The sequence below is a fragment of the Labeo rohita genome, chromosome 14, assembly GCF_022985175.1.
Source record: "Labeo rohita strain BAU-BD-2019 chromosome 14, IGBB_LRoh.1.0, whole genome shotgun sequence".
Taxonomy (NCBI): Eukaryota; Metazoa; Chordata; class Actinopteri; order Cypriniformes; family Cyprinidae; genus Labeo; species Labeo rohita.
Window position 1 is genome coordinate 32,171,801 of NC_066882.1, and position 25,869 is coordinate 32,197,669.

Genomic DNA, 25,869 nt, shown 5'->3' on the forward strand with positions numbered 1-25,869 from the left:
TTTCACATCCTTTAAGCAGTGAACTTTCAGTTCTGCAATTCACTTCTTGAACTGAGTGCTCTTGAATAATGAAAAATGTGAACAAAATAATGCCAAAGCTGTTTAATAACATATTTACCCCAGCATTCTGAAATAAACGATTCTATCGAGGCTATCAATGAAATCAACACACAGAAGAGAAGTCTGAGGGGAATCAGAATGGCGTAATGTAACCAAAATGATATTTTTTTATTCATAGAAATGTCATATAAAGAGTTATTAAAAACATCCTTGAAAAACAAAAATCAATAAAGAGAAATAAAACCACCAATTTTGGTTAAGAATCTACTGGTAGGCTGCAGCCTGCAAAGGGCACAAGCTAAAAACCGCTTTAATCTAGTGAACTAAATCTTGAAACTCAAAATAAAGTGTGTCCACCGATTGTTTTCTTCAAAAAGGATGTCCAAGTCATCTCTCCACCACTTATTCATCATGTGACTTTACTTGGCTCAAAGCACAGAAATGAATACAAACGGATGCAAATAAATAAATGAGGTTCAACAAGTTCTGGCCCCGGTTAACCTAACGTCTAACTTTCGGTCACGGATTGTAACAGCGATTTGGTAAGCAAAACAGACTGTGAAACACAAGCTCAACATTTCAGACAGAATTCATGAAGTCTCGCTGGAATCCTCAGCTACAAGAATACATTCGCTCAGGAGTCTTTGGGTCAGATGAACGGAGGAGCAGCTCCTCGTTCAGTCGCCGTAGACGGACAGGAGCTGGAGAGCTTACAAAGGAACGTGGCTGAAGAGATACGACACCGACTCGCCGTTGTGGGTCCTGCGGATGGCCTCGGCGAGGATCATGGAAATGTCAATGACCTGCGGAGAACAGCGAACGACATGCTTAGGAAGCAAGCTTAAGAATCTGCGTGATACGATCCAAATATTTTGACAGGAATATATTAAATTACTGCAAAAGCACCTTTTTATTACTGGTTTTTCAAGGTTTTACAACAAGGCTAAAGGCAGACCAGGATTATAGATACAGTCACCTACATCTTGGATGGCCAGAGGGTGAGTAAATGAACAACAAATTCTCATTTTTGGGTGAAGTTTTTAAAATTATATCAATTGATATAGCAAATAAGCACTGACATAATTATCAACTATATTTTAAGGAACATGTTTTTCATTAGGAATATATGGGTGATTCTACAGAACTGGTCCAAACTGCTGTCCCAGCACCAAAAAATAAAAAATAAATAAATAAATAAATAAATTTATTCCATTGCTGTTTTTAAAAATATCATTTTTGTTTTAAAAAAAAAAAAAGTTGAAAAAGTTATATTTTCTTTGTAAAGGTAAAAAGTAAAAGTCACTACTGAAACTGTATGTTTTAGTCCATTGGCTGAAATTATAACTACACCCCTACATTCCTGATCAGGAAATATTCTTATTCATAAATAAATAAATGTAATTTACCTTGTAATAGTCTTTAAAGAAGTCTCTTATGCTCATCAAGGCTGCATTTATTTGATTAAAAATATAAAAAAAAAAAAAAAAAAAAAAAAAAAAAAAAAAAAAAAAAGTAATATTGCAAAATGTTTTTACAATATAAAATAATGTTTTTTATTTTAACACACTTTAAAATAGAATTTATTCCTGTGATGAAAAGCTGAATTTTTATCAGCTGTTACTCCAGTCTTAAGTGTCACATGATCCTTCAGAAATCATTCTAATATGTGGATTTATTATTAGAATGATCAATGTTGGATAATATCAACAGTTGTGCTGCCAAATATTTTTTGGAACCTGTATTTTTTTTTTTTTCAGGATTCTTTCATTATATCAAAATTATTTATTATTAACTTTTAATAAACTTTTAATTATTAACTTAATACATCCCTGGTGAATAAAAGTATTAATTTCTTAAAAAAAAAGAAAAATGTACTGACCCCAAACTTTTGAACGGTAGTGTATATAGATATCATATAATTATTTTATACTTTTTTTTTTTTTTTTGGAAAAAGATACATTTTTTCAAGATGTTTCCAACTCTGACTTTGGACCATTTGTACAGAAAGGCCCATGTAAGTATATGGGGTAAAATATGCCCCTGCCGTTAAGATATTCATTGCTACTATTGCGACATGTTTTATTATAGGATCTCCTTTAAAGAATCTTTCCTTTACATGATTTTTTTGATGAGTGATGTCTCAACCAAAGAAGTAACCTTTGAATATTATGCAACACATTACTTCAGCTAAAGTATCTGCATCAATACCGTGTACATTTTACTCCTCACCATCTAACACATTTATAAGATTTCACAAGTTCGCCTGCCCATCCAGTCCTGGCAATGGTAAACAAACTTTGCTTACTGTCCTTAATGGAGGCTCGGCATGAGCGTCAAGTTCAACCCCCCAAAAAGTGCTTACAAGAGACAGCAAGCTGAGAAATCAGAGTAGTTTTTGTGATACGAGTAGAGAAAACCTTTATTGATTCTATCCCTCTCCCCCAAGAATGTGCAGAATACATTTCCCTGTTGCCACGTTGGGGCAATATAAGGCAGGTGAAGGGCTAACAAACGAGATCGCTCCTGTAGGAGAGGGGTGGGAAAACACTGCTGCAGAAATCTCTGCTAATAAGTGATTTGTAGGGTAATAAGTGATTTGTTAGGGTAAATCACTGCAGTGTCACTAAGAGATAACACTCTTGATTTGAGAATGGTGGGAAATGTCACTGCTGCGGCAGAGACATACTGAAGGTTTGCTGGGAGACAGACTCAATGAGAGGGAGGCGGGGGTCCTTGGTGCTGTTGAAATCATTTAAGTTTAAGGGCGAGAATGCCAAGACAGGGTTTCTTTGAGAATGACAAGCTATTTTCACGAATATATGACTCGCCCTGAGGGTCGGAAGCGGGTAATCGTTTGTGCTTAGTCAGTCTCTCTTTCCTTCGCTGTCTGTTTGGGCTCGTTAAGAATAAATCTACACAGCCTCTGCAGAAATCAGCATGGTACACATGTATTAAAAGGAGGGAGGTGTATGGGTTATTAATTAATAGCAGGGCACTGCCGACCAAAGTTTAAAGAAAAAATTTACGGCAAAAGCAGATTTAATATGGAGCCAGTCACCTAAATTTCCAAAAGGGGAAATAGAGACAGCAGTTTGAATTTTTACTCCTGTTATAAGTTCTGCTTTGATTATAATGCAGACAGAAGATTAGATGAACCAACTGAGGAACTGTATTAGTTTGTCAGAACTTGATCTGCATTTGTTGAGATAATAGATTAAGGTGCACTCCATGGAATTGTCCCAATGGAAGGAAATGCTTAGGAGGCCATTCTTTGACCACAGGGTAGTGGACACGAGAAGCCCAGGGAGAAATCACTGCTGAGGCAGACAAGTCACAAAATGTAATCATGAACCTGCTGTAAAACAGAGTAATAAAGAAATGAAATGTGCTAATGAAATGGGTGAGACATCAAGTACTGATGATACAAGCCATTTAAAGTATCCTACTTCATAAGCCAAAGTATGCCTGAACTGAGCGGACCATCTTCAGAAACATGCAAAAGAAGATGGTTTAAACACGACAGAGAACTGTGGTAGCGCTGATTCTACTTGCTTATTTACTAAGGGATGAAAGCAATTGAAAAATTCACATGCAAATATTCATACAGTGGTTTAGTAAAATTGTTAAATATCTTGCTGTGGGCTTGACACGAAAATGTAAGTTGTCAACGTACTTTGTAGAAATCTGCCAGGAAAGGCAGCCATGAGGAATAATCACTTTGAACAGAAGCATCTGATGACCTGCTAAACTGGATTTTGCGTACATGAAGTAAGCTTGGAGCCATTTGTGTTCACAATGCACAGGTTAAAGAACCATATTGATGGCTGAAACTGAATCATACTCGGACCACCTCCAAGATGGACTTGGTTTACAAAGTTCTGCAACATTTTTAGTGCTGACATATGGGCCGAATCCAGTGGAACATGTTCAGTCTCCTTAAAAATAACAAGGTCAGAAAACACAGAGACAGGCAGAGGTTCCACAGAATCAGTATGGGTTGGGGCTGCTATGTGAGAGGCTCTAAAGACGGCGCAAAATGGCCATTCGGCTGATGTAGGTGGTCGATAGTTAGCAAGGGGGAGAAAGAGGCCGGCATCTTTGCGGAGGCAGCCTTACGTTAGGACACCGGTGAAAGAAAGTTTGTAGAAAGAAAAGAAATAGGAATGCAAAGCAGCAGCCAGAGCACTTCCTGTTGCGGAGGCAGCTAGGGGCCACCTCGGAGACAACTCAGGAGGAACAAAATGGAGACGAGCGAAGATGGGTGTGTTTTTGGCAAAGCAAGGTAAAATAGCGTACATGAATGTAAATGGTAAACCCAGTATGCTTTGTGCAACGTTTTAGATTATAACTTCACAAAATATTATAAATTATAGATTTAGATTATAACTTCACAAAACATGAAATAAGTGCGATTATTATGCCTTTTTAAAACAGTTCACCTTGAATCAAACGAGCCTATTCTCAACATAAAGCGATGTAAAGATCTTAAGCAAATGTTTATGGAGTGGGTGACATGCTATTTGAATAAAGCTGAGACTTCTGGTATCCGGTTAGACTATGATGAAGATTCAAAATTAAAAACAATTTGAAAAACATCAGTGGGGATTATATGTGGTGACCAATCGAACGCTGTTTAACAGCTGGAGCGCGTTGGATTGGATCGTTTGTTCAGACTGACGTGTTTATCATTACCATAAGCTGTAGCGCACAACACTGAGCTATTACACGCTCACAATTTGTAAGTTATGCAATGAGACTGTACATTTAGGAATACCGCTTAAGAATGAAACCATTATAAACGTTTTCGGGATGTAAAGTGAAATCGCTCGGATCAGTGACTGAGGTTGGGACGGTGCAATGAGAGCTGCTTACATAGGCTTGTAATGATGATTGACAGGACTGAATGATTAGGCTCCTCCCATTTGGAACTTCATTTATAAACAAACCAAACCACTTATGCTCCAATGTTCCAAAAAAAAAAAAAAAAAAAAAAAAACCTTAGTAGTTACTTTAGTTACCTACAATGCATCTGTAGTTCTATTTGCCATTATTTATTTTTTGGAATCTCAAAGAAAAATAAAATGCATAAAACACCTTTGTTTAAAAAAAAAAAAAAACACTTTTCCTTTTACTGACCTAAATTCTCTTTGTTTTGATAAAAATACAGTTTTTCCATTCGACTAAACCCATCGTGACATGACAAACCTGTATTTTGGGACAATGCTTCATCTTCTCCTCCTGAGGAATTGTATTGGTCACAACCACAGCCTCAAAGCAAGCGTTGTTGATGCGCGAAATGGCTGGTCCAGAGAAGATGCCATGGGTGAGGATGGCATACACTTTAACCGCACCCGCTGATATTAACCTGAGCACACAAACAAAGAGCATTACGGCTGGTGAAGCACTCGGGGTGTGACATATAACCCACTTTATTTTCATTAGATTCTTACTTATCAGCAGCGTGGCAGACGGTACCGCAGGTGTCCGCCATATCATCCACCAATATGGCCACCCGGTCTTTCACATCTCCAACCAGAACCATGCGGTCCACCTCATTGGCCTTCTTCCTTTCTTTGTGAATGAGGGCAAAGTCAACATTTAGCCTGTCTGCAATGGAGGTCACTCTGTCAATGGAAAAACATCAGGTGTGTCAGAGCAGTCAGCGGCGGCACACAGCACAGCTAAACAGGCAGTAAATCGGACACCTCCAGACCTCTTAGCTCCTCCAGCGTCGGGAGACACGATAGTGCAGTTCTTCCATTCGGGGATGTTCTCCTTAATCCACTTCAAAACGGCAGGCTCTGCATATAAGTTGTCCACTGGAATGTCAAAGAAACCCTAAAAAGGAAAAAAAGCAGAATCACTCGGATATATTTTGGATCTTTGTGCTCGTTTCCCACAACTTTTTATGCATTTCCAAGAACTGCCTTCCTGCAGCTGTGGCACGAGCAACACCAAGGTCATGGGTTTGATACCCACAGAAAACAATGCAAGTCATTTTGGATAAAAGCGTCTGACAAATGCATGAACGTAAAATGTAAACTGCAAGCATCTGTGAATGCTAAATAACATTTTTAAGTTGAAAATGTACAAATATTGGATATTTTCACGTTATTCTGACTCTACATCAAAATCAAGAAAAGTTGTGTTTGCCAAAAACACATTTTTGCCTGTGTTTTAACACTAAATACTTTGGGGTGCTGTAAAACCCACCTGTATTTGAGAAGCATGCAGATCCATGGTTATGATGTGGTCAGCACCAGAAACCGAAAGCATATTCGCCACCAGCTTGGCAGAAATGGGTGCCCGGCTCTGCAGAAAATGAGTGTGAAACAGTGATTCATTAGTGACTCATGTCATCTACTTCCCAAAACCAGGAAGCACAAAAAAAAGAAGCTTTCACTGACAGGCAGTAGCACAGATTTGATTTATTAGAGAGAGGTGATAACCTTCGCCCCACCTTATCCTTCTTATCCTGCCGGGCGTAAGGGAAGCATGGGATGACCGCTGTGACTCGGGAGGCCGACGCGATCTTGCAGGCGTTTATCATAATCAGAAGTTCCATGAGGTTATCGTTAATTTCTCCACAGCCACTCTGGACTATGTACACATCCTCTCCACGTACACTCTCTCCAATCTCCACACTGCAGAACACATGAGGAGACAATTCAACTTCAGCAAATAAAACTGAATATTCACTTGTTTTACAACGCTAAAGCTGTAACAAAAAAGGTTGTTTTCATCATAACTATCATGTGACCTTGGAGTAACATGTAAATACTCCATTTGAATATGGTAATCATCATATTGACCACATGACCATATGAAAACATGATCTAAACATTATAAGACCACTGTATGTGTTTTTTTTATAAAAGCACACTACAAAACGAAGGCATGTTATGAAATCAAACACTGTTTTATCAGTGTTCACACTGCACACCGATGAAGAGCAAGTGAATATCGCAGGGTCACTGAACTTAAGCACAACGCCACAGGACGCAGAAAGCAGATGAAGAATTCTTCCTCTAATGAACGAATAAATACAAAAACAACTGCGGCCTTGTGACAACACTTAACTGTCCCACCAGACTATCATTAAAACTATCATGTGGGGAGTATAAGCGAAAGGTTTACGTCTGTAGAAAGCTTTTTGATAAAGGTACTAGCTCGGATGGAACTGATGGAGTTCTGTATGTCCATGCTTAAAGTGTTTAAATTACATTTAATGGCAATATTAGTCACAAAATGTACGTCCAAACTGAAGCAAATAACGTTACACGCTGCCTCGCCTCGCGTGCAGATGCACAGCCTTCTGGGAGCTGTAGTTTTCTCAAACCCACGTGGAGCGCTGGCAGGCAGCGTCTGAACTACAACTCCCAGCGGCCCGCGACAAACGTTATTGTAGCAACATAAAACACACTCAGACATTTTCCACAAATCACTCACCACGTCTCTTGGTTGCTGAACTTTTTCGTCACCACTTTTCCCAACTCCAGTCCGAGACGGTCTGCGATCTTCTGAGACAGGTCCTGGTGGGAGCTGCCGCTGAAAATCTTGATGTTAGGCATGTTTTTGTTGGTTCCACGAAGATCAGAGAGAGTGCACGAGGAAATGGGATGCTTGCGCGTAAGCCGGAGACGAAGAATGGTGACTCGTTCAGATATCTGCTATCCGATGTCGATATTACCGGTAAAGTGTGAGTCGCCACTACCTTTCCGCCATAGTTGATTCTGGACGTTGCGCGCGTGACGTCACATACCCGCCTCCGCTGCAGACGTCTCGTCTTTTCTCTACTTCTAGTGCGATTCAAAGAACGCAGGTGTTTTTTTTTTTTACCGCCACTGACTGGACTGGAGTGTGAAGCTTTTATCTGTGTACCCGTCTAAACTTTAAGGGGTGGTTTTCCGGACCAAGATTAAATTAAGACAGGAGTAGGCCTTAATCTAGAATAGTTAATCATGTTTTAAAAAATGGCTTTCTGAAACACAGATTAAGTACAGATTACTAACACCTGGACTATGGAGTCCTCAACTAAAATACACTCGATTAATTTAATTCCACCTGTGCAAATCAGGATTAGCTGGATTGAGGTTGCCTATAAAACATGGAATGAACCAAGAAAAGGTTAAAATTGTATGTAACTGAGAAGCAAATCCAAGAAAAACAATAGCAGCAGAAAAAGCACTGCAATCAAAAAACAAACAAATTAATTAATTAATTAATTAACACACAAACAAATGTTTGAACAAGAGAAAGCTTTTTAAAAGCAAGCAATGTAAACTGCACACAGCAGGTGTCCAAATATAAAATTAGGAATGTTTAGGAATCGCTTTGTAATGAATTCTTGCATAAGTTATTGCAATCAGCTGTTGTTAGTTAGTTTTGCAACATTAGTATTGTTATTATTTGTTGTTAGAATTACATATTTTAACAATATCCCCATCCCAAAACAGTACAATATCCCCAAAACAGTAAAGAGAAAAGAATAGCTGTTTGAGAGAGGGAGACATTGTCAGAATTATATTGGCACCCTAAAAAAATAGTACCAAAGAGCATTGGGAACATAAATCTATATTTATTGTTTGTCTTTCTGATCTTTCTTAAAAAAAAAAAAAAAAAAAGTAAAAGTAAATTTATATATATATATATATATATATATATATATATGTATGTATGTATGTATATATATATATATATATATATATATATACAGTAGTCAACATTTGAAGTGGATCAAAACCTTTCATCAAAGTTGTCCTAAAACCAAAACAATACCCGTTCTTGTCTTAGGACAACTTTGATTAATTTTTTTGATCCACTTCAAATGTTGACTACTGTATATATATATATCACAAAAATCTTTTTTTTTTTTTTTACACATTGGCCTAGAAATTATTATGAGTAAAATCTTTGAAGATCTATTGTACATTCCCATTTACATTTACATTTTAGGACACCAGGGTGACTAAATATATACAGGAATATAAATATGAGGGAACACAAAGGTCAATTCCCTTTGTCATCCATCATAATGACACAAAAAATAGAGTTCTGCAGATAGTTCCAATCAACAGGAAATGTTAACAATCTGCCTACAGTGATTTGTCTGTGTCTAAACTGTCTTAATGCAATGTGAGGAAGAAAGTTTGAGTGGCACAAGACTTTCCAAGGATCACAGCTGGAGAATTGCAGAAAATAGTCTTGGAGTCATAATGAGCTATGGTTGGATCTTCCAGCAGAACAATGAATCAAAAGGACCATCAAAATTAACAAAAAAATGGGACACTGAGCACAAAATGAAGGTTCTGCCATGGATGTCCCAGTTCTCTGACCTAAACCCTATAGAAAACTGAAGACAAGAGAGTTTATCATGGAGTTGGGAATCTGAAGGGTCTGGAGTGAATCTGGATGAAGGAATGGTATATGATCTCTTGTCAAGTGTTTTTCAGAGTCATCAGGCATTATAGGATAGACCATAGCTGTTAAATTGGCCAAAGGAGGTTGCAAAAAGTATTGAATAAAGGGGTGCTATTAATTGTGGCCAATGTGTGAGAGAGAAAAAAAAACTTTCATAGTGACATTTCCATTCCTTTTCATTATACTTAAAGTAAAATTACCAGTGCAGATTTATTTTCACAGGCTTCTTTGTTTACATCCACCAAGGATACCAATCATTTTGATATATGAAGACTGGAAACACAATGTTAATCTGAAGTTAAACCTGCCTCCTGGTAGGTTTAATTTAAGCTTCAATTTAGTCCTGAAGTAGCTCTAGTCTTCCTTCAGGAAATCAGCCTATTAAATTCCTGACTAGACTAAGTCTCAGACTATTTAAAACCATGACAAAGAAAGCAGATTACTGTTAATCTGGTTTAAAGGGCCACTTTAGTCTAGGACTAGGCTTAATCTCTGTCCGGGAAACCGCCCCTAAAACTTCAACCCCGGTTTCACAGATATAGTCCTAGACTAAAATGTAAATCTGAGCCGTTTCAACTGAAAGAAGCTTGCACTGATTGATCTTAAAACATGTCAGTGCCTTTGTTTTGTCTCAAGATGCATACCAGGTATGTTGTTTTTTAAGGCACTTTTATAAAAATGAGTTAAATTAATTAAACTATGGCCTAATTCTGGTTAGTCCAAGTCCTGTCTGTAAAAACCAGGCCCAAGGTTTGAATTTTTCAGGCTTAATTTTCTTTCAAACACATGGTTCGATCTGTGCACAATCATACATTTCATTAACGCACACAAATTAGACAATATATGCTTATCCTTCACTGGCCTAAAGTCAGGGATGATAACCTCATGTTTTCATGAAAGAGAAAGTCTACCTGCATGTATTTCATACAGTATAGCATTCAAAGACAAATCAGCTATTCTTTTCCCATAACTGAGCACTCACAACAGGTGAACCAACATTTCTCGTATCTACTCATCTTTCTGCCTCATACTTCACTGGCATCTGCTCCCTCACCTATAGAATTACAGTTACTCCTCCAGTAGTTCTTTCTTAGCAGCTCAAATGATTGCTGCTTAATCTTCTTGTTTCTCTGGTTTTTAAGGAACATTTGTCTCCCTCATGAGTAAGAGATAAGAAAGTGTCTACATTTCAAGTTTTTAATTAATTTATTTTTTAACGTCACAGCACAATGTTGTGAAGCAGCTTTAGCCTTGGTAAAACAACACTTGCTAGATTTTGTGCTTAATAAGACAGTTCATTTAAAACTAGACAAGATCAGATGAAACTCTGACATAAAGCCCAGGTGGGTGGAGTGTTATGCCCAGATAGCACACGTATGTCTGCAAAATGTCTGTTAAAGATCTCTTGATATGGAAAGCATCTTCTGTGTACAAATGTCTAGCAGATGTCAGTTTTACGTGCATGTTAAATCATATACATCTTAAATAAATCTAATAGGTGTCTATTTGACATCTGATAGGAAATGTCAAATAGTCGTATTGCAGATGAGCAAACTACGTCATGCAGATGTAAATGCTGACGTCAAATAGACGTCTCCGAGATGTACGTGTGCTATCAGGGTGGCTGTCTCTCATCCCCACACATGATCTCTGGAGTGACCATTAGCTTCACCGCTGTTATCCCAGATAGCACATGTACATCTGCAAGATGTCTGCTAAAGATCACTTGATCTGGAAAGAATCTGCTGTGTACAAACATCTGACAGATGTCTGTAAGATGTCAGTTTTACATACATTATAAATCATAAACATCCTAAAGACATCTAATAGACGTCTATTTGACATCTGATAGGAAACATCCAATAGACGTATTGCAGATGAGCAAACAAAAAAAAAAACATCTTCCAGATGTAAATGCAGACGTCAAATATATGTCTTCATGATGTACGTGTGCTATTATCCACTGAAAACACTCTTCCTGCTCTTTTAGCTAGTCTGCTTTGTTATTTCCATGCACTCGCATGAAATACAGTCTAACGACAGATAACTGCCATAACTGAATCTTCTGGTCACGTGAGCAGGACTCGTGGCATTTATTTCATGTGATGTTACCGTATTACAGCACCATGAGCCTGTTATAGCTTCAGTTCCCTGGAGAAACACGGCGATCTTGGTCGTGACCTGGGTGTTGACCACTACACGACCCAGATTATCAGGTTATCTGAACAGATAACCATCATAAATGTCATCATTACATGATCGTTAATCGTGTTACTTGGTGCTTGAGCAACATTATTTCAATGCCTTGTTCATTGAATTATTACATTCTAGTTTAACACTGAGATGACCAATATTGGCTCTCTCTTTGCTGAAGGAGTTTCTGTCAAAACAGACTTGCATTTTATCAAGCTCCTCTGTCAACTGTAGGTGATCAGTGTCTCAGTAACAGTGTACATATGAAATATGTGAAATATTCTAACATCTAGATTTGGACAGTTGAAAAAACTGCATATGCTGGTTAGGCATGTTTTAAACATGACATCTGGGTTGAGCTGGTTGCTTAGGACCAGCACAAGACCAATTTAAACCAGCTGGGTCATTCTGTGTCAACTCAACCAAAGGTTCCCGGCTCAAATTTTTGATTTCGGTAATATTTATTCTGAAGGCAGATAGACGTGATGAAAGGCAACATATTAAATGTCATGGATAAATATTTACTGAGTAATCCACTAGTTTGTAGAGGGAGGTTGAAACAGCAATTTTCACCTTAGATTCAGTGTCAAGTTACAGGGGTTAAAAATGACTTCAGAAAGATGGCAGCATCATTATCTTATTTTTACACAGAGATTAATAGTTCTATTAGTAAAATCTGTTGACTTTAGCAATTTTTGTTGCATTATGTGCCAATAGTGACCATTCAAAAATGGGTAAACAGTACTTCTCAAGTTTTTTTCCCAAAGTTTGCATGCCTGTAACTTTACTTTTAGCATATTTAATTTTAATGCCCTATGAGATTCGGTTCCAGAGTTATTAAAATTTCAGTATGGCTTCAGAAGAAAATCATTAAAATGTACACATTTTCAGTGGTCAAAAACCAAAGTTTGAAAAAAATATGATACTTTTCTTTTAATGATAGAAAGACAAGTATCAGCTGTATACAAAGTGACCAACATTTGGTTCCCAATCACTGAAAATGGGTAATATCCAATAATCCGGACACAGAGCCTCATTGAGATCCCCATATCTCTGGGAGTGAATGATGTAGGGCCTTGAAAATTAAGATTCCAAAAGAAAAGTTTATGAAGAACTAGAATATAAAATTGTATTGTGATATCTTATAATACTAATTGAGTTATAGGCACACAAACTTTCGAAAAATAATATTTATGGCATTTAGACTGGTGTGTTCAATGCAGTTTTCTTGACAGAAAGAAACAAGATACATCTCTAGTTTCAACATTATTTGTTCTTCAGACATTCCTCTTTAAAAGAAAAGAAGTCTCATGTTTTTTTTTCAAACTGACCCACATTTGGTTTTTAACCACTGAAAGTGGTTAAAAACCAAACGATTTACTACTGGAGCCATATTGAAATTCCATTATCTCTGGAACCAAACCATACAAGGCCTTAAAAATGAAGATGCTAAAAGAAAAGTTTTTTAAGACCCAGTATCTAAAAGGACATTCAAATATCTTTAAAACTTCTTGAGTTACAGGCATGTGAACTTTGGAAAAAATCTTGAAAAGTGCTGTTTCCCCATTTTTAAATGGTCACCATTAACACATCATGCAACAAAGATTGCTAAAGTCAACAGATTTTACTAAGATTTCTCAAGAAAAAAATATTAGCAAAATCAAAAACTTGAGCCGGGGAAGTTTCTGAAATTTGGTTCATTTGACACAGAATGACCCAGCTTATAACCAGCTCAAGATCAGCTTAAACCAGCTCAAACAAGCTGCCATGTTTCAAAACATGCCTAACCAGCACATGCTATTTTTCTTGTTGTTGTTGTTGTTTTCAACAGGGGAAATACATGTTTTGCCACCAATAATATTGGCAATAGATTAGAAGTCAACAGAGAAGAACTGTAGACTTAGCTTGCCATTTTCTGTCTCTGCATTTGTTTTCACTGTCCATCATCAGTGTCAATAACCCTTGCTGACTATAAATTCAGAAATCGTTTTATTCCTTCAACACACTTGTCTCACATGATGCAGCCAATGAGTGCAATGTCAACTCAGCATTTCAGAAATAAATCACAAATGCCCTTGTAACTTTATTTCATTCAGTGGAACAAAAGAGTCCTTTCAAGGTTAGATTCAAGCTTCAGTAGCTTTTACCAAGAACCATTTGCAGTGTAGAGGTTGAACAAAGAGTGGGAAAATGCTGACACTGAACTCTGAAGACAGCAATGAATTAAAGCCAGAGCGTCTCACTCCTGCTTGCTGAAGTAGTGCTACATCTACATGTATATCAGTTTGTTTTCATGTTTGCATTTTGTTAAATACATTAAACACACACACACAAATATCAAGTAACCAGTGAAGCTGTCCATTTTGAATTGTGTAATCAGTTGTGTAAAACATTAGCTGTAAGCATTCGGTTAATATTTTCAGAAGAAAATGTTGCTTTAGGCAATTCAATAAACCCTATACTGGAATTTATTAAGATGTGTTTCTTTGCTTTACAGTTTTCTTTTCTCTGAAGTATACGTTACTTCTCCTTCAGTGATTAAATGTTGAATAATGTTCAACAAAGGACAGTTGAGTGGCTGTCTTTCTATTGCATATATTTATTATTCTATGCATAACTGATTAATTTCTTTAAGTTTTAGTAGTTCTGGTTAACAAAGACAAATTCCTGTGTGTGTGTGTGTGTGTGTACCTGGTATTTATCACGTTATGGGGACCAAATGTCCCCACAAGGATAGTAAAACCAGTAAATGTTGACCTTGTGGGGACATTTGTGAGGCTTATAAATCATGCAGAATGAGTTTTTTTGAAAAAGTAAAAGTGTGCAGTCTCTTGTGAGGGCTAGGTTTAGGTATAAGGTAGGTGTAGGGCGATAGAAAATACGGTCTGCACAGTATAAAAACCATTACACCTATGGAATGTCCCCATAAAACATGGAAACACAACTGTGTGTGTGTACTTGTTTTTGCTACATTGTGGGGACCAAATGTCCCCACAAGGATAGTAAAACCTGAAATTTTTGACATTGTGGGGACTGGCAATGTCAAAAATAAATAAAAAAATTATTAAAAATAGTAAATGGTGTTTATCTGAAAATGTAACGATGCAAACATGTTTCCTGTAAGGGGTAGGTTTAGGGATGGGTTAGGGCAGGGGTGCCCAAACCTGTTCCTGGAGATCGACTTTTCCTGCAGAGTTTAGTTCAAACCCTAATCAATCACACCTGTCTGTAATTATCTAGTGCTCCTTGAGATCCTAATTAGCTGGTTCAGGTGTATTTGGTCAGGGTTGGAGCTGAACTCTGCAGGAAAGTCGATCTCCAGGACCAGGGTTGAGCACCCCTGGGTTAGGGGATAGACAATATTGTTTAGTCAGTATAAAATCTATAGAAGTCTATGGAAAGTCCCCACAATTCACAAAAACAAACGTGTGTGTGTGTGTATATTCCCAGAGTCACTCTGAAAGATGTTATAAATGCATTAAGAAAGAATGTTAATTAATGTTACATTTATGTTCATATTCCACTGACCGGTGGCAAAGTGGAGCAGATGTTTGCACATCAGTGTTTCCTTCATTATTTTGTGAGATTGTGGACACTGAAATCTTTAAGCTCAGTGCATCAGTCTGGTGCAAAATCAACAGCTCTATCCTATTTTCAGTGTCCAAATTGAACAGAGTAAAGTCTTTGCACTGACTTTGCATTGTACCTGGACTTTAAAGTGGAAACTCACTGTGAAAATGACTCCAGTTAAAAGTTACAAGTCACCCATTTCAATACCACTTGAGTAAAAGTCTCAGAGTATCTGATTGTAACAGAACTAATTTAGCTTGTATTAAATGCAGGATCAAAATGCACTAGTCCTCAACACCTCATAGTAAAACCCAAGAAGGAGAACAATCAAATGTTTGTTTTGTAAATAAAAATAAAATTGAATAAAATCCAGATTGACACATCAGCCACACTGAAGCTCCAGTGTTCAAAGAAGACATAAAAATGTAGAAATGTAACATAAATAAAATAGTATAGTCAAACCGCAGCCATGTCCTCATCTGGTATGTAAAACACCTGTGCTAATGCACTCACATTCACATGGAGGGGTTTTATTGACAGCTCTGAGTGCATTTAATCCAAAAAACTCTAAAGATTCAGTTTTTTCAGTATCCTGCAGATGGAGACATCGCCTCTTCCACAGCAGAAACTAAATGCAAAATCAGTTTGTATGCACTGCTAAATACAATGAATAAAGGCTGTCATCATCAAATGTAGTGGGAAAGTACGTTTTCTCAAAAATGTAGTCGAGAGAGTAGAGCGTAAATGTTGCTAATACACTTACAAAGCAGCCAAAAAGATACTAAAATATAGGAACTATAGTAACTACATTTACTTAAATACTTTACACCACTCTGAAATACAACTTTTCTAATTAAATTGCCGCTTTTTGTGATCTTATAAGCACGATAGACCATATCGTGATTTCAATTTTAGTTGACTGATGCTTTTTCAAAACAATGACACAAAATATAACACAGCATTAGAGATCTTTTAAATGTCTTGGAATGAAAATTAAAATGTAATTGTGTTTCTCACAAGACCCTTTTCTTCCAGATTAGCGAGATCGATGTATAGTAAACATTCAGTAAACTTTTCTGAAGAAAACAGTCAGAATTGTGATTTCTATGGTGAAAAAAAAAAAAAGCATTGTGAGATGGGATCTCAGAACTAGGAGTAAAGGTCAGATTTGTGTGATAAAATGTCAGCAGTGTTGCCAGCTTAGCAATTTTGTTGCTAGATTTAGCAACTTTTCAGACTACCCCAGCAACTTTTTGTTCAAAAAGTATCTAGCAACAAATTTAGCTATTTTAAAAATTCATTGGGCAACTTTTAGTAACTGTGACTCTAATGGTAAAAAGGCATACATTTTCCCTCTAAATTAAACAAAAAGAGGAAATCAACTGTGTGTAGCAGTACACATATCACAGTAATTAAACTGCTAGTTGCAATTGTTCAATAATAATAGTTAATTTATGATAACACCTCATTAGTTTGTACCTGCAATTGTTGATCAGTTAAAAAATATGTAGAAAAATGGAAAAAGTACTGGTAATTTTCTGCCGGGACATTATTGCTTAACTTGTAACTTGACAACACAAACTACAATGCGTAATTAAAAAAAAAAAAAAACTGTGAAAAAATCACTACAGAAAATGTGTTATTATGAGAATGTTACTATGTTATTATAAGAAGTGTAATAATATTTTTAGCTCATTATAAAACACTGATGGGCTTTTCTATCGTGGTCTGAAGAGCTTATACAGTGATTGATTGATTGACAACATTTGTGCTTTCCAACTGAACTATTGTGTACATGTAACAGTTGCTGTCGTTCAAGTGGGTGTGTTGTAGAAATCTGTTCACTTATATTAATGTCATCATTATCATCACCATCATCTCTTTCATATCAGGCTTTTCTCTTTTCATTTGAGCTTGAGAAGCATTTGCCTCAATTCTGATTCAGAGTCTCTACATTTTTAATCATGTTATTGCATCATTTCACAATTTATTCAATGAAAAATGGCAGATAAAAGAAGCTTAGCCTTATTACAACTGATTCTAGTTCACATCTGGAGTCTCCAAAACTTCCAGTTCATTTCTGTGGGATATTTGCAAAAGCTTGACACAGTAACCACAGGCCAGAGAGCTCAGCGATGGCTCAGTTTGCCCCAGGCTGAACTTTGAAAATCAGACACTAGAGAAATGATGAATTCATGCTGTATGTGTGTGTGTTTTGTGGGTGTTAGCTGATGATTGGACAGGGTGCTGAAGAAAGTGTTAAACTCATTTACAAATCCACTGCTCTCTCAGCAAGTGCAGTTCAGACTGACGGTGGAGTTGCTGGGGCAGCAGTTAGCGCAAATATATCAGGCCTCCTGCAAATGTAGAGCAGAGACGCAGCAGCTGGAGAAATCACTTCTCATTTCCTCCTCAGTCTAACAAACCCTCCTCTGCAAAACCGCCAGATTCACATGTCTGAATGAGTTTTTTAGAGTGCTTCAGATGCTGTTTGTCAATCAGACCTATAAGCACTCTTGATAGATGAGTTTTTCAGCAATTCTGCAAACATGTAGCACCGCATGTTCATGCTCCCATTGAGCAGACTTTCATGCTCTTATGTCCTTATGATGGTAAGTAAAAAAGCACATTAGGTACTTCTTTTGAATAGCTAACTATCAAAAAATATGTTTTATATTAAAAAAAAAAAAAGTCAAAATAAGGCACAGTGTACTGTTTTGAAGGAATTTTCTGTATTTATATTTGTACAGGTTTTTTACCTGTATTTTTCACTTTATTGGGTTGTGTTTATGCATTTATTTTTTTACAGTGAGTATAGGAGTGCAATCCAGATGTACTGTTTATCATGTCGTCATTAAGACGTGACTTCAGCAGCGTCACTTGCATCACTTGACTGCCGTTCATAAATCCTCTCCAGAGTTCTTCAGAACCTCACTGGAAATTGTCACGGAATTTTTCACCTGCTGTATTATGATTTCAAACATACTACTATTTTCATATAGGCCTACTGTTTTCACCTATTAGCATGCAGCTTTTGATTCGCTGCCTGTATCATTTGCGAGGCTTTTGTTCTCGTTCTGACGGAGAGCAGCTGTTCTTCATTATGGTGATAAGCACTGCTGTTGTGCTCTCGCCTCAGCTGAGCTCAGTCGGGGTCTGGAAGGGAGCAATTAGCCGGTCTGCACAAGCGTACCGTCCCCTGTGTGTGTCGCCAGCATGAGAGCTGAGCGTAATGAACGCCGCTGAAGACGAGCGCCCGGCGTTCACACAGCAGGGCTGCGGAAGGAGCCCGTTTTCTAAACAGTCGACCTCTTAGTCCACAACGCCGACAGCCAGGGGTGCAGAGAGTATGTGACTGCTTAGTGAGGAAGTTGAGGCTTAATACGACTGTGGATATTTCAGAATAATTTGAATCCTACAGCCTTTTCCTTTCAACAAGTTCAAAGAAGTCTGTAGGGGTTGTATTATGAGACATTCTCAGAGAAAAAGAAAGGTACAGAACAGTCACTTGGACTGTATCCTTTCAGAAGGTACAAATATGTACACTTTAGACAACACTGTGCACTTTTAAAGTACTAATATGTGATCCTGGACCACGAAACTAGTCATAAGTTGAACAGGAATATTTGTGGCAATAGCCAAAAATACATTGTATGGGTAAAAATGATCTTTTTTTTTATGCCAAGTAAAGATTATGTTCCATGAAGATATTTTGTAAGTTTCCTACCATAAATATATCAAAACTTATTTTTTGATTAGTAACATGCATAGCTAAGAACTTTAAAGGCGATTTTCTCAATTTTTTTTTTTTTTTTTTTTTTGCACCCTCAGATACCGGATTTTTTCCAAATATTGTTCTATCCTAACAAACCATACATCAATGGAAAGCTTATTGATTCAGCTTTCAGATGATGTATGAATATCAATTTTAAAAAAATCTACGCTTATGACTGGTTTTGTGATCCAGGGTCACATATGTACCTTTAAAGTACTAATATCATTTAGGGGTAAGTAAGATACTTTTAAGCATTTGTGACTTAGGTTGAAGTTTTGTAAAACAAAAAAAAATGTTCTTCTTCTGAGAGTGTAATTATCGTGTTTCAGCACGTGTTTTAGTTGTTTTTGTTGATCCGAGTGAAAATGCAAAGGAAAAACTTTTCTGTTTACAATTATTGTCATGTGAACTAACCTTTATACTTTTGTACATGTGATTTTAGACCATGACTCTTCTATACATTTAAGTTAAAACCTAAATTTTAGTAGTGTTCTGTTGGGTGAATAGAAATTAACTACACCACAGTCAAAAGACTTCAATGTCACCATCTTCCAACCAGCTTCTGACATCTCTTTTAGTCTAGTTGAGTTAGAATAGTTTGTAAGAGGATAATTACTAACAAAATGAGGCTGTTGTGTGTAGTGACTAGTGAGTAGTTGAGTTCAGCTGTTTGGTGTGATGATGTTTAATTTCTTAAAAACTCTGTAGTCCCTTTTGGACTCTTGTTAGCAACTGCCTTTTTCAGGACAACTATAAATATATAGTGTCACTGGTGTATTTTATGTCATAGAATAAAATATCTTGAGCTTGTATTTACCACAGACCTTATTTCAGTCATTTCAGTAACCAAAAACCCACTAACTTCAGAATGATGGAAGCAGAAGGGCTAAAATGCTAAACTCATTTCCAGGTTTTGGACTACAAAAATATGTCACCCTTGTAGCACTGTATTAAAAGGATAGTTCACCAAAGAACTGAAAATTAATTTACTCACCCTGAAGTTTGAAATCTGTAGTTTCTTTCTTCTGACAAACACAAAATAAGATATTTTAAAGAATGTTGGTATCCAAACAATTGCTTGCAGCCATTGACTTCCACAGTATGGAGAGAACAAAATACTAAATAAGTCGATGGGGACCATCAACTGTTTGGTTGCCAACATTCTTCAAAATATATTCTTTATTGTTTAGCAGAACAAAGAAAGTCATACAGGTTTTGAATAATCCTTTTACGGTCAACAAAATCCAATGCCGTCAACAAAATCTATTCACAGTTGCTCACAGGAGACACATCACACATGTTAAAACCAGCTGGTTGGGAAAGCTGGTAAACCTGTGATTCCCACTGAAACCCCACTCACTCTTCATAGTTTATCATGTTTCCTCTCATAGTTCAAGTTCATCCTCTTGATCTTATTAGCGATATCCTGAAGCCATCACTAAGCTTGTCATCATGTTGAGAATGCAACCACACTGTAGGCAACTTCCACTCCACTGCTCCATTTAAAGCGTAAACCCAGTGAGACGGACAGAATCTCTGCTTCTCTGGCCTGTCTGTCTATTTAAAGAGACAGATCACCCAAACATGAAAATTCAGTCATCATTTACTCACCCTCATGTCGTTACACACCTGTATGAGTTTCTGTGTGGTAAGCAACATTCTTTAAAACAGGCTATCTTTTTGTGAATTTCAGAAGAATTAAAGTCAGTTTGGACTGACATGAGGGTGATAAATGATGACAGAATATGTATCATTGAGTGAACTGTCCCTTTAAGATTTACTTTAATTCACTCCAGCCATTGCACTGAATAATAATCCAAATGGCAAAACAGATTACAGTACCTCCTACAGAGCTCACAGTTAATTCCTCCATTAAGACCCTTTTGCATATCATCGTTTTCATATGTTTTCAGGCCTAATACAGATATTTGCCATATTGAATATTCTTTACATTTTTTTATTGTTTACATCCTCATGCTCACCAAACTGCTATGTCAGTGTCTGTTTTGTATCTTTTGAGAAGTATATTCAGACATGAGGTAAATCTGTGCAATCATCTCTATTATCCAGATGAGGCAAACTAAGATCAAATATCTCTGAACACTGGGTCACTTTTCCCCGTCTAGTAAAAGAACCCTTACCAAAAAGAAGTATACTTCAAGTTTATGTTACTAAGTATACTTAAGTAATGTCCAAGTATATTTTTAAGTATAGGGGTCACCAAACTTGTTCCTTGAAGTATACTTAAAAGTGTACTTTTATATACTACAAAGTGATATTTGCATACTTACTACTTAAAGCAGGGGTCACCAGAACCGGTCCTGGAGGGCCGGTGTCTTGCAGAGTTTGCCTCCAACTTTCCTCAACAGACCTGCCTGGAAGTTTCAAGTATACCTAGTAAGACCTTGATTAGCTGGTTCAGGTGTGTTTGATTAGGGTTGGAACTAAACTCTGCAACTCTTCTGGTGACCCCTGCTTTAAGTAGTAAGTATGCAAATATCATTGAACTAGTAGTATACTTGTAAGTGTACTATTTCAACACTCATTGGGACTAAATTGGCCCACTTTGTAGTATATAAAAGTACACTTTTAAGCAGTGTTGGGGAGTAACTAGTTACATGTAACGGAATTACGTAATTTAATTACAAAATAAATGTAATTGTAATTAGTTACAGTTACTGAGAAAAAATATGTAATTAAATTACAGTTACTTTTGAAAAATGCCAGTGATTACAAAGGGGGTTACATCTAAATTTTTTCACACACCCACCCCCACTTACAGATTCAATTGACTTCTTTTAAATTGCATTGACTGCTCTAAAATGAGACACCAATGTTTCAGGAGTTTAGGACACAGAATAGGACACATGCTTATTCGATAACTGTTTTATTTCCTATTTGAGTTTATGCATAAACTGTATTTTTTAAGATTGCTTTTTCCAAGGCATTGTTAGATGCCAGTGTTTTCTGTCATAACTATGCAAACATTTGATTTCAAACCCAGTACCATAGCTATTAAACTATTTCTTGTTATGATGTTATTTATGTTATGACATATAGCGCAACTGCGCTCACGGTGACCCGAGTTCGATTCCCGTCTCGAGATCCTTTGCCGATCCCGCTCCCCTCTCTCCTCCTAGCTCTGTCCTATCACAATAAAAGGCATGAAAAGCCCAAAAATATAAGTAAAATAATAAAAAAAAAAAGTCTGAATTTGTGGTGGCTGTGCTTTAAATTCAATTATTACACAGCTCAGACTCATTCGGGGCAACTTAAGTTGGTGCTATATGCTGGATAATTTTTCTTCGCGGAAGCTTTGCGTTTGGATAGCTAATAAAATATTAAAGCTTAATTCAGTATTATGTGTACAGTTTCTTAATTCTGTCATCCTGGTATTTGCTCTGTTGTTTCATACAAACGCAGCTGCTGCCATTTTTTTTTTTTTTTTTTTTTGTACATTGTAATGAGCAATTATAAGATAACAAACTAGTACTACTACTTAATTATTTATGTGGTGAAATGTTGTGTAAGAAAACTGGTATGACTGCACTGTATCCCTAAAATGTCTAGTTTGAACTTGCCGTTTGCTAGCAACTGATTTCTTCATGGAAGCTTTGTGTTCAAATATTTCAAATGTATATATAATATCTAATAATTTTGACACGAAACTAAATAATCTATCAAGCAGCTGTGTAATAAGGGAGATAATGTACATTCAGCCAGTTGTTATCGCAAAATAAAGATGTATATTATCCCTTACTCATTATAATCTTAATTCAAGTGATAAAGGATTTTGAAAATCTGACAGTAATCAGTGTTGAGGGCTGCTGTAAGGTTAACTCTGTCTGGTTTAAATGTTTCAAAATTAAATAATAATTAACAGTTGAAAATATTAGAAATTTAGAAAAGTAATCAAAAAGTAATTAAAAGTAATAAGTTACTTTACTTTAATAAAGTAATTGAAAAGTTACACTTCTTATTACATTTTAAATCAAGTGACTTGTAATCTGTAACCTATTACATTTCCAAAATAACCTTCCCAACACTGCTTTTAAGTATACTTCAAGTATAACAGTAGTAAACTTTGAATACACAACTAGTTTGCTATCTATGTTTTGTTTGTACTGCAAGTATACTATAAGTAAACTTGTAGGTATACTGATAGTTTAGTAATTAAATACTTGTAGAATTTTAGTACACTTTGAAGTATAGTCCCAGTAAACTACTAGTTTAGTTGTAAGTATACTCGCAAGTTTTCTTTAAGTGAACTTTACATCATACTTTAAGTATACTACTATGTCCCTATTTAGGTATTATTTTTGTATATATTTTGTTATATCTGAACATACAAAACATCAAAAGAAATATCAGGGTATCTGCTTGTAAACAAAAACATTTTATTCTAGCTTCATGCATTCTTGAAACACTTGATAAACACTTGAATGTGGGTAAGTTTCATAAATAAATAAACAAACAACGTTTTGAACAAAAAGATGAGAAAAGGCTATGAATTGTATTCAGAATGAAAATCAAAACGTAGATGGAGTTGATCAAAACCCCAAAGCTTGACAGTCATTATTACCTCTTCATAGGTCGACATTTTATTCCACAACGTTACAGTTTTGATGCTTGTTTATGTCGGATGACCGTATTAGATTACACGTGGAAGCATCTATTGTTCTACGGTTGTTGTTTTTTTTTTTCTAATTCTGTACAGAAGAGGAGTAATAGCGCCCCCTACCATATAACAATGAAAACATGGATTCTCGGAGCACAAGTATATCTCAAATATATTTAGACTTTTTTCTAAGTATAAGTCAAGTATACCTGAATGTCTTTTTAAGTATATTCCTGTGAAGTACATAAAACACATTTCTGAGAAGTACATAAAAAGTAGGCTGAAAATATACTTTCAGTTTTAAAAAAGTATCCTAATAGCACACTTGGATAAACTTCTTTTTGTAAGGGAAAACACAGTATCAAAGTGCAATTATACAGATCCATCATGATGTTGTTGTGTTTGAATTGTGGTCGGTGTGTCTAGATCTGAGTGGTTTGGGGATAATAACTCTTGAACTTGGTTATGTTGGCCCTCAAACTTTGTTTTTCTGTCCACAGAAGTGTGTCTGAGATTCATAATGATTGTTTATTCTTGTCCTGCTTTGTGGGAAATGCTGACCGTATCACTGTCTGCAGGGTTTCGCGGTCTTGTGTGGTGTTGTTTGGTGGTAGTAGTGTCTGACAGGATGCTTTTAATGCTGTATGTGTAGTAAGACCTGGGCAGACGTCCCAAACTTTCCCAGACACTGACTCTACTCAGTCTTCTGGACCTATTCTTAATGTATGATGTGTTTTCTTTCTCTTATTCACTTATTCTCTCACTTATTTCCCCTGAGACTCTATGCATTCTCTCACAAAACATTTGTTCTATTGCAAAAGTCAGTGTTGGGAAGGTTACTTTGGAAATGTAATAGGTTGCAGGTTACAAGTTACTCTGTTTAAAATATAATAAGTAGTGTAACTTTTCAATTACTTTATTAAAGTAATGTAACATTACATTTGATTATTTTTTGATTATTTTTCTAAATTTCTAATATTTTAACTGTTAATCATTTTAAAGCATTTAAACCAGGCAGAGTTAACCTTACAGCAGCACTCAACACTGATTACTGTCAGACTTTCAAAATCCTTTATCAACTGAATTAAGATTATAATAAGTAAGGGATAATATACATCTTTATTTTGCGATAACAACTGGCTGAAAGTACATTATCCCACTTATTACACAGCTGCTTGCCACAAAAGTAAATAATTAGATACGAAACACTGATCTGAGTTTAAATATTTGAATGCAAAGCTTCCATGAAGAAATCAGTTTTTAGCAAGCAGCAAGTTGACAGAATTAAGAAATTGTACATGTAATACTGAATTGAGTCTTAATACTTTATTATCTAACCAAATGCAAAGCTTCCACCAAGAAAAACTATCAGGCATATAGCGCTGACTTAAGTTGACTGGATGAGTCACGTAATATTTTAATTTAAAGCACAGACACCACAAAATCAGACTTAACAGCTCTTATTTACTTTGAGATCATTGCGAGGTTAAATACAGATTTGAAATCATAACAAGAAATAGTTTAATAGCTATGATACTGGTTTTGAAATCAAATGTTTGCACAGTTATGACAGAAAACACTGGCATCTAACAATGCCTTGGAAAAAACAATCTTAAAAAATAAAGTATATGCATAAACCCAAATAGGAAATAAAACAGTTATCGAATAAGCATGTATGAAAGCATTTTATAAAAAAGATTAAATCTGTATGTGGGTGTGTGAAAAAATTCAGATGTAACCCCCTGTAATATTTTCAAAAGTAATTTAATAACACATTTTTTTCTCAGTAACTGTAACTGATTACAATTACATTTATTTTGTAATTAAATTACGCAATTCCGTTACATGTAACTAGTTCATCATGTTTCCTCGAAAAACTTGGTATTCGCTCATATGTTTAACAACATGAGGGTGAGTAAGTGATGACAGAATTTTTATTCAAATAAATTTTTATTCAGGGTCAACTATCCCTTTAAAATTATTTCATACAGTTGCACCACACAGTGTATTATGGCACTGGAATTTCAATTTGAATCACTTGATGTCAGTGTATTTATGCAGTGACTGAATTAGATTAATTTCTAGATAAGTAAATGCTCTGATGTGGAAGTATGACTGTATAAGTCGTGTTTTGTACTTCTTGCAGGATCTGTGTCTGATTTCTCCCTCAGTGAATGAATCCATCTATCCGTCGCTCGGCAGGAGCTGCTGTCATCAGCTGAGATGACAGTAA

At 36.2% G+C, this 25,869-nt stretch overlaps 1 protein-coding gene across 1 annotated transcript; it reads right to left on the bottom strand.

Annotated features, from left to right (window-relative positions):
* Positions 1–184: 184 nt before the first annotated feature.
* Positions 185–7,971, bottom strand: prps1b (phosphoribosyl pyrophosphate synthetase 1B). Its single transcript, XM_051127626.1, has 7 exons — positions 7,510–7,971; positions 6,521–6,704; positions 6,274–6,372; positions 5,774–5,898; positions 5,511–5,684; positions 5,266–5,425; positions 185–863 (listed from the first exon to the last, which is right to left on the bottom strand). The coding sequence occupies exons 1-7, from the start codon at positions 7,629–7,631 to the stop codon at positions 771–773; spliced, it is 957 nt and encodes a 318-aa protein (XP_050983583.1). The 5' UTR covers positions 7,632–7,971; the 3' UTR covers positions 185–770.
* Between the last annotated feature and the right edge of the window lie 17,898 nt (positions 7,972–25,869).

What these genes read in the sequence shown, in the direction of transcription:
- prps1b (XM_051127626.1), bottom strand. Translation starts at nt 7,631, where the DNA reads ATGCCTAACATCAAGATTTTCAGCGGCAGCTCCCACCAGGACCTGTCT. An exon ending in TTCAGCAACCAAGAGACGTG is followed by an intron (nt 6,705 to 7,509) that starts GTGAGTGATTTG and finishes TGTGTTCTGCAG; the next exon opens with TGTGGAGATTGGAGAGAGTG. An exon ending in AGCATTGTCCCAAAATACAG is followed by an intron (nt 864 to 5,265) that starts GTTTGTCATGTC and finishes TGTTCTCCGCAG; the next exon opens with GTCATTGACATTTCCATGAT.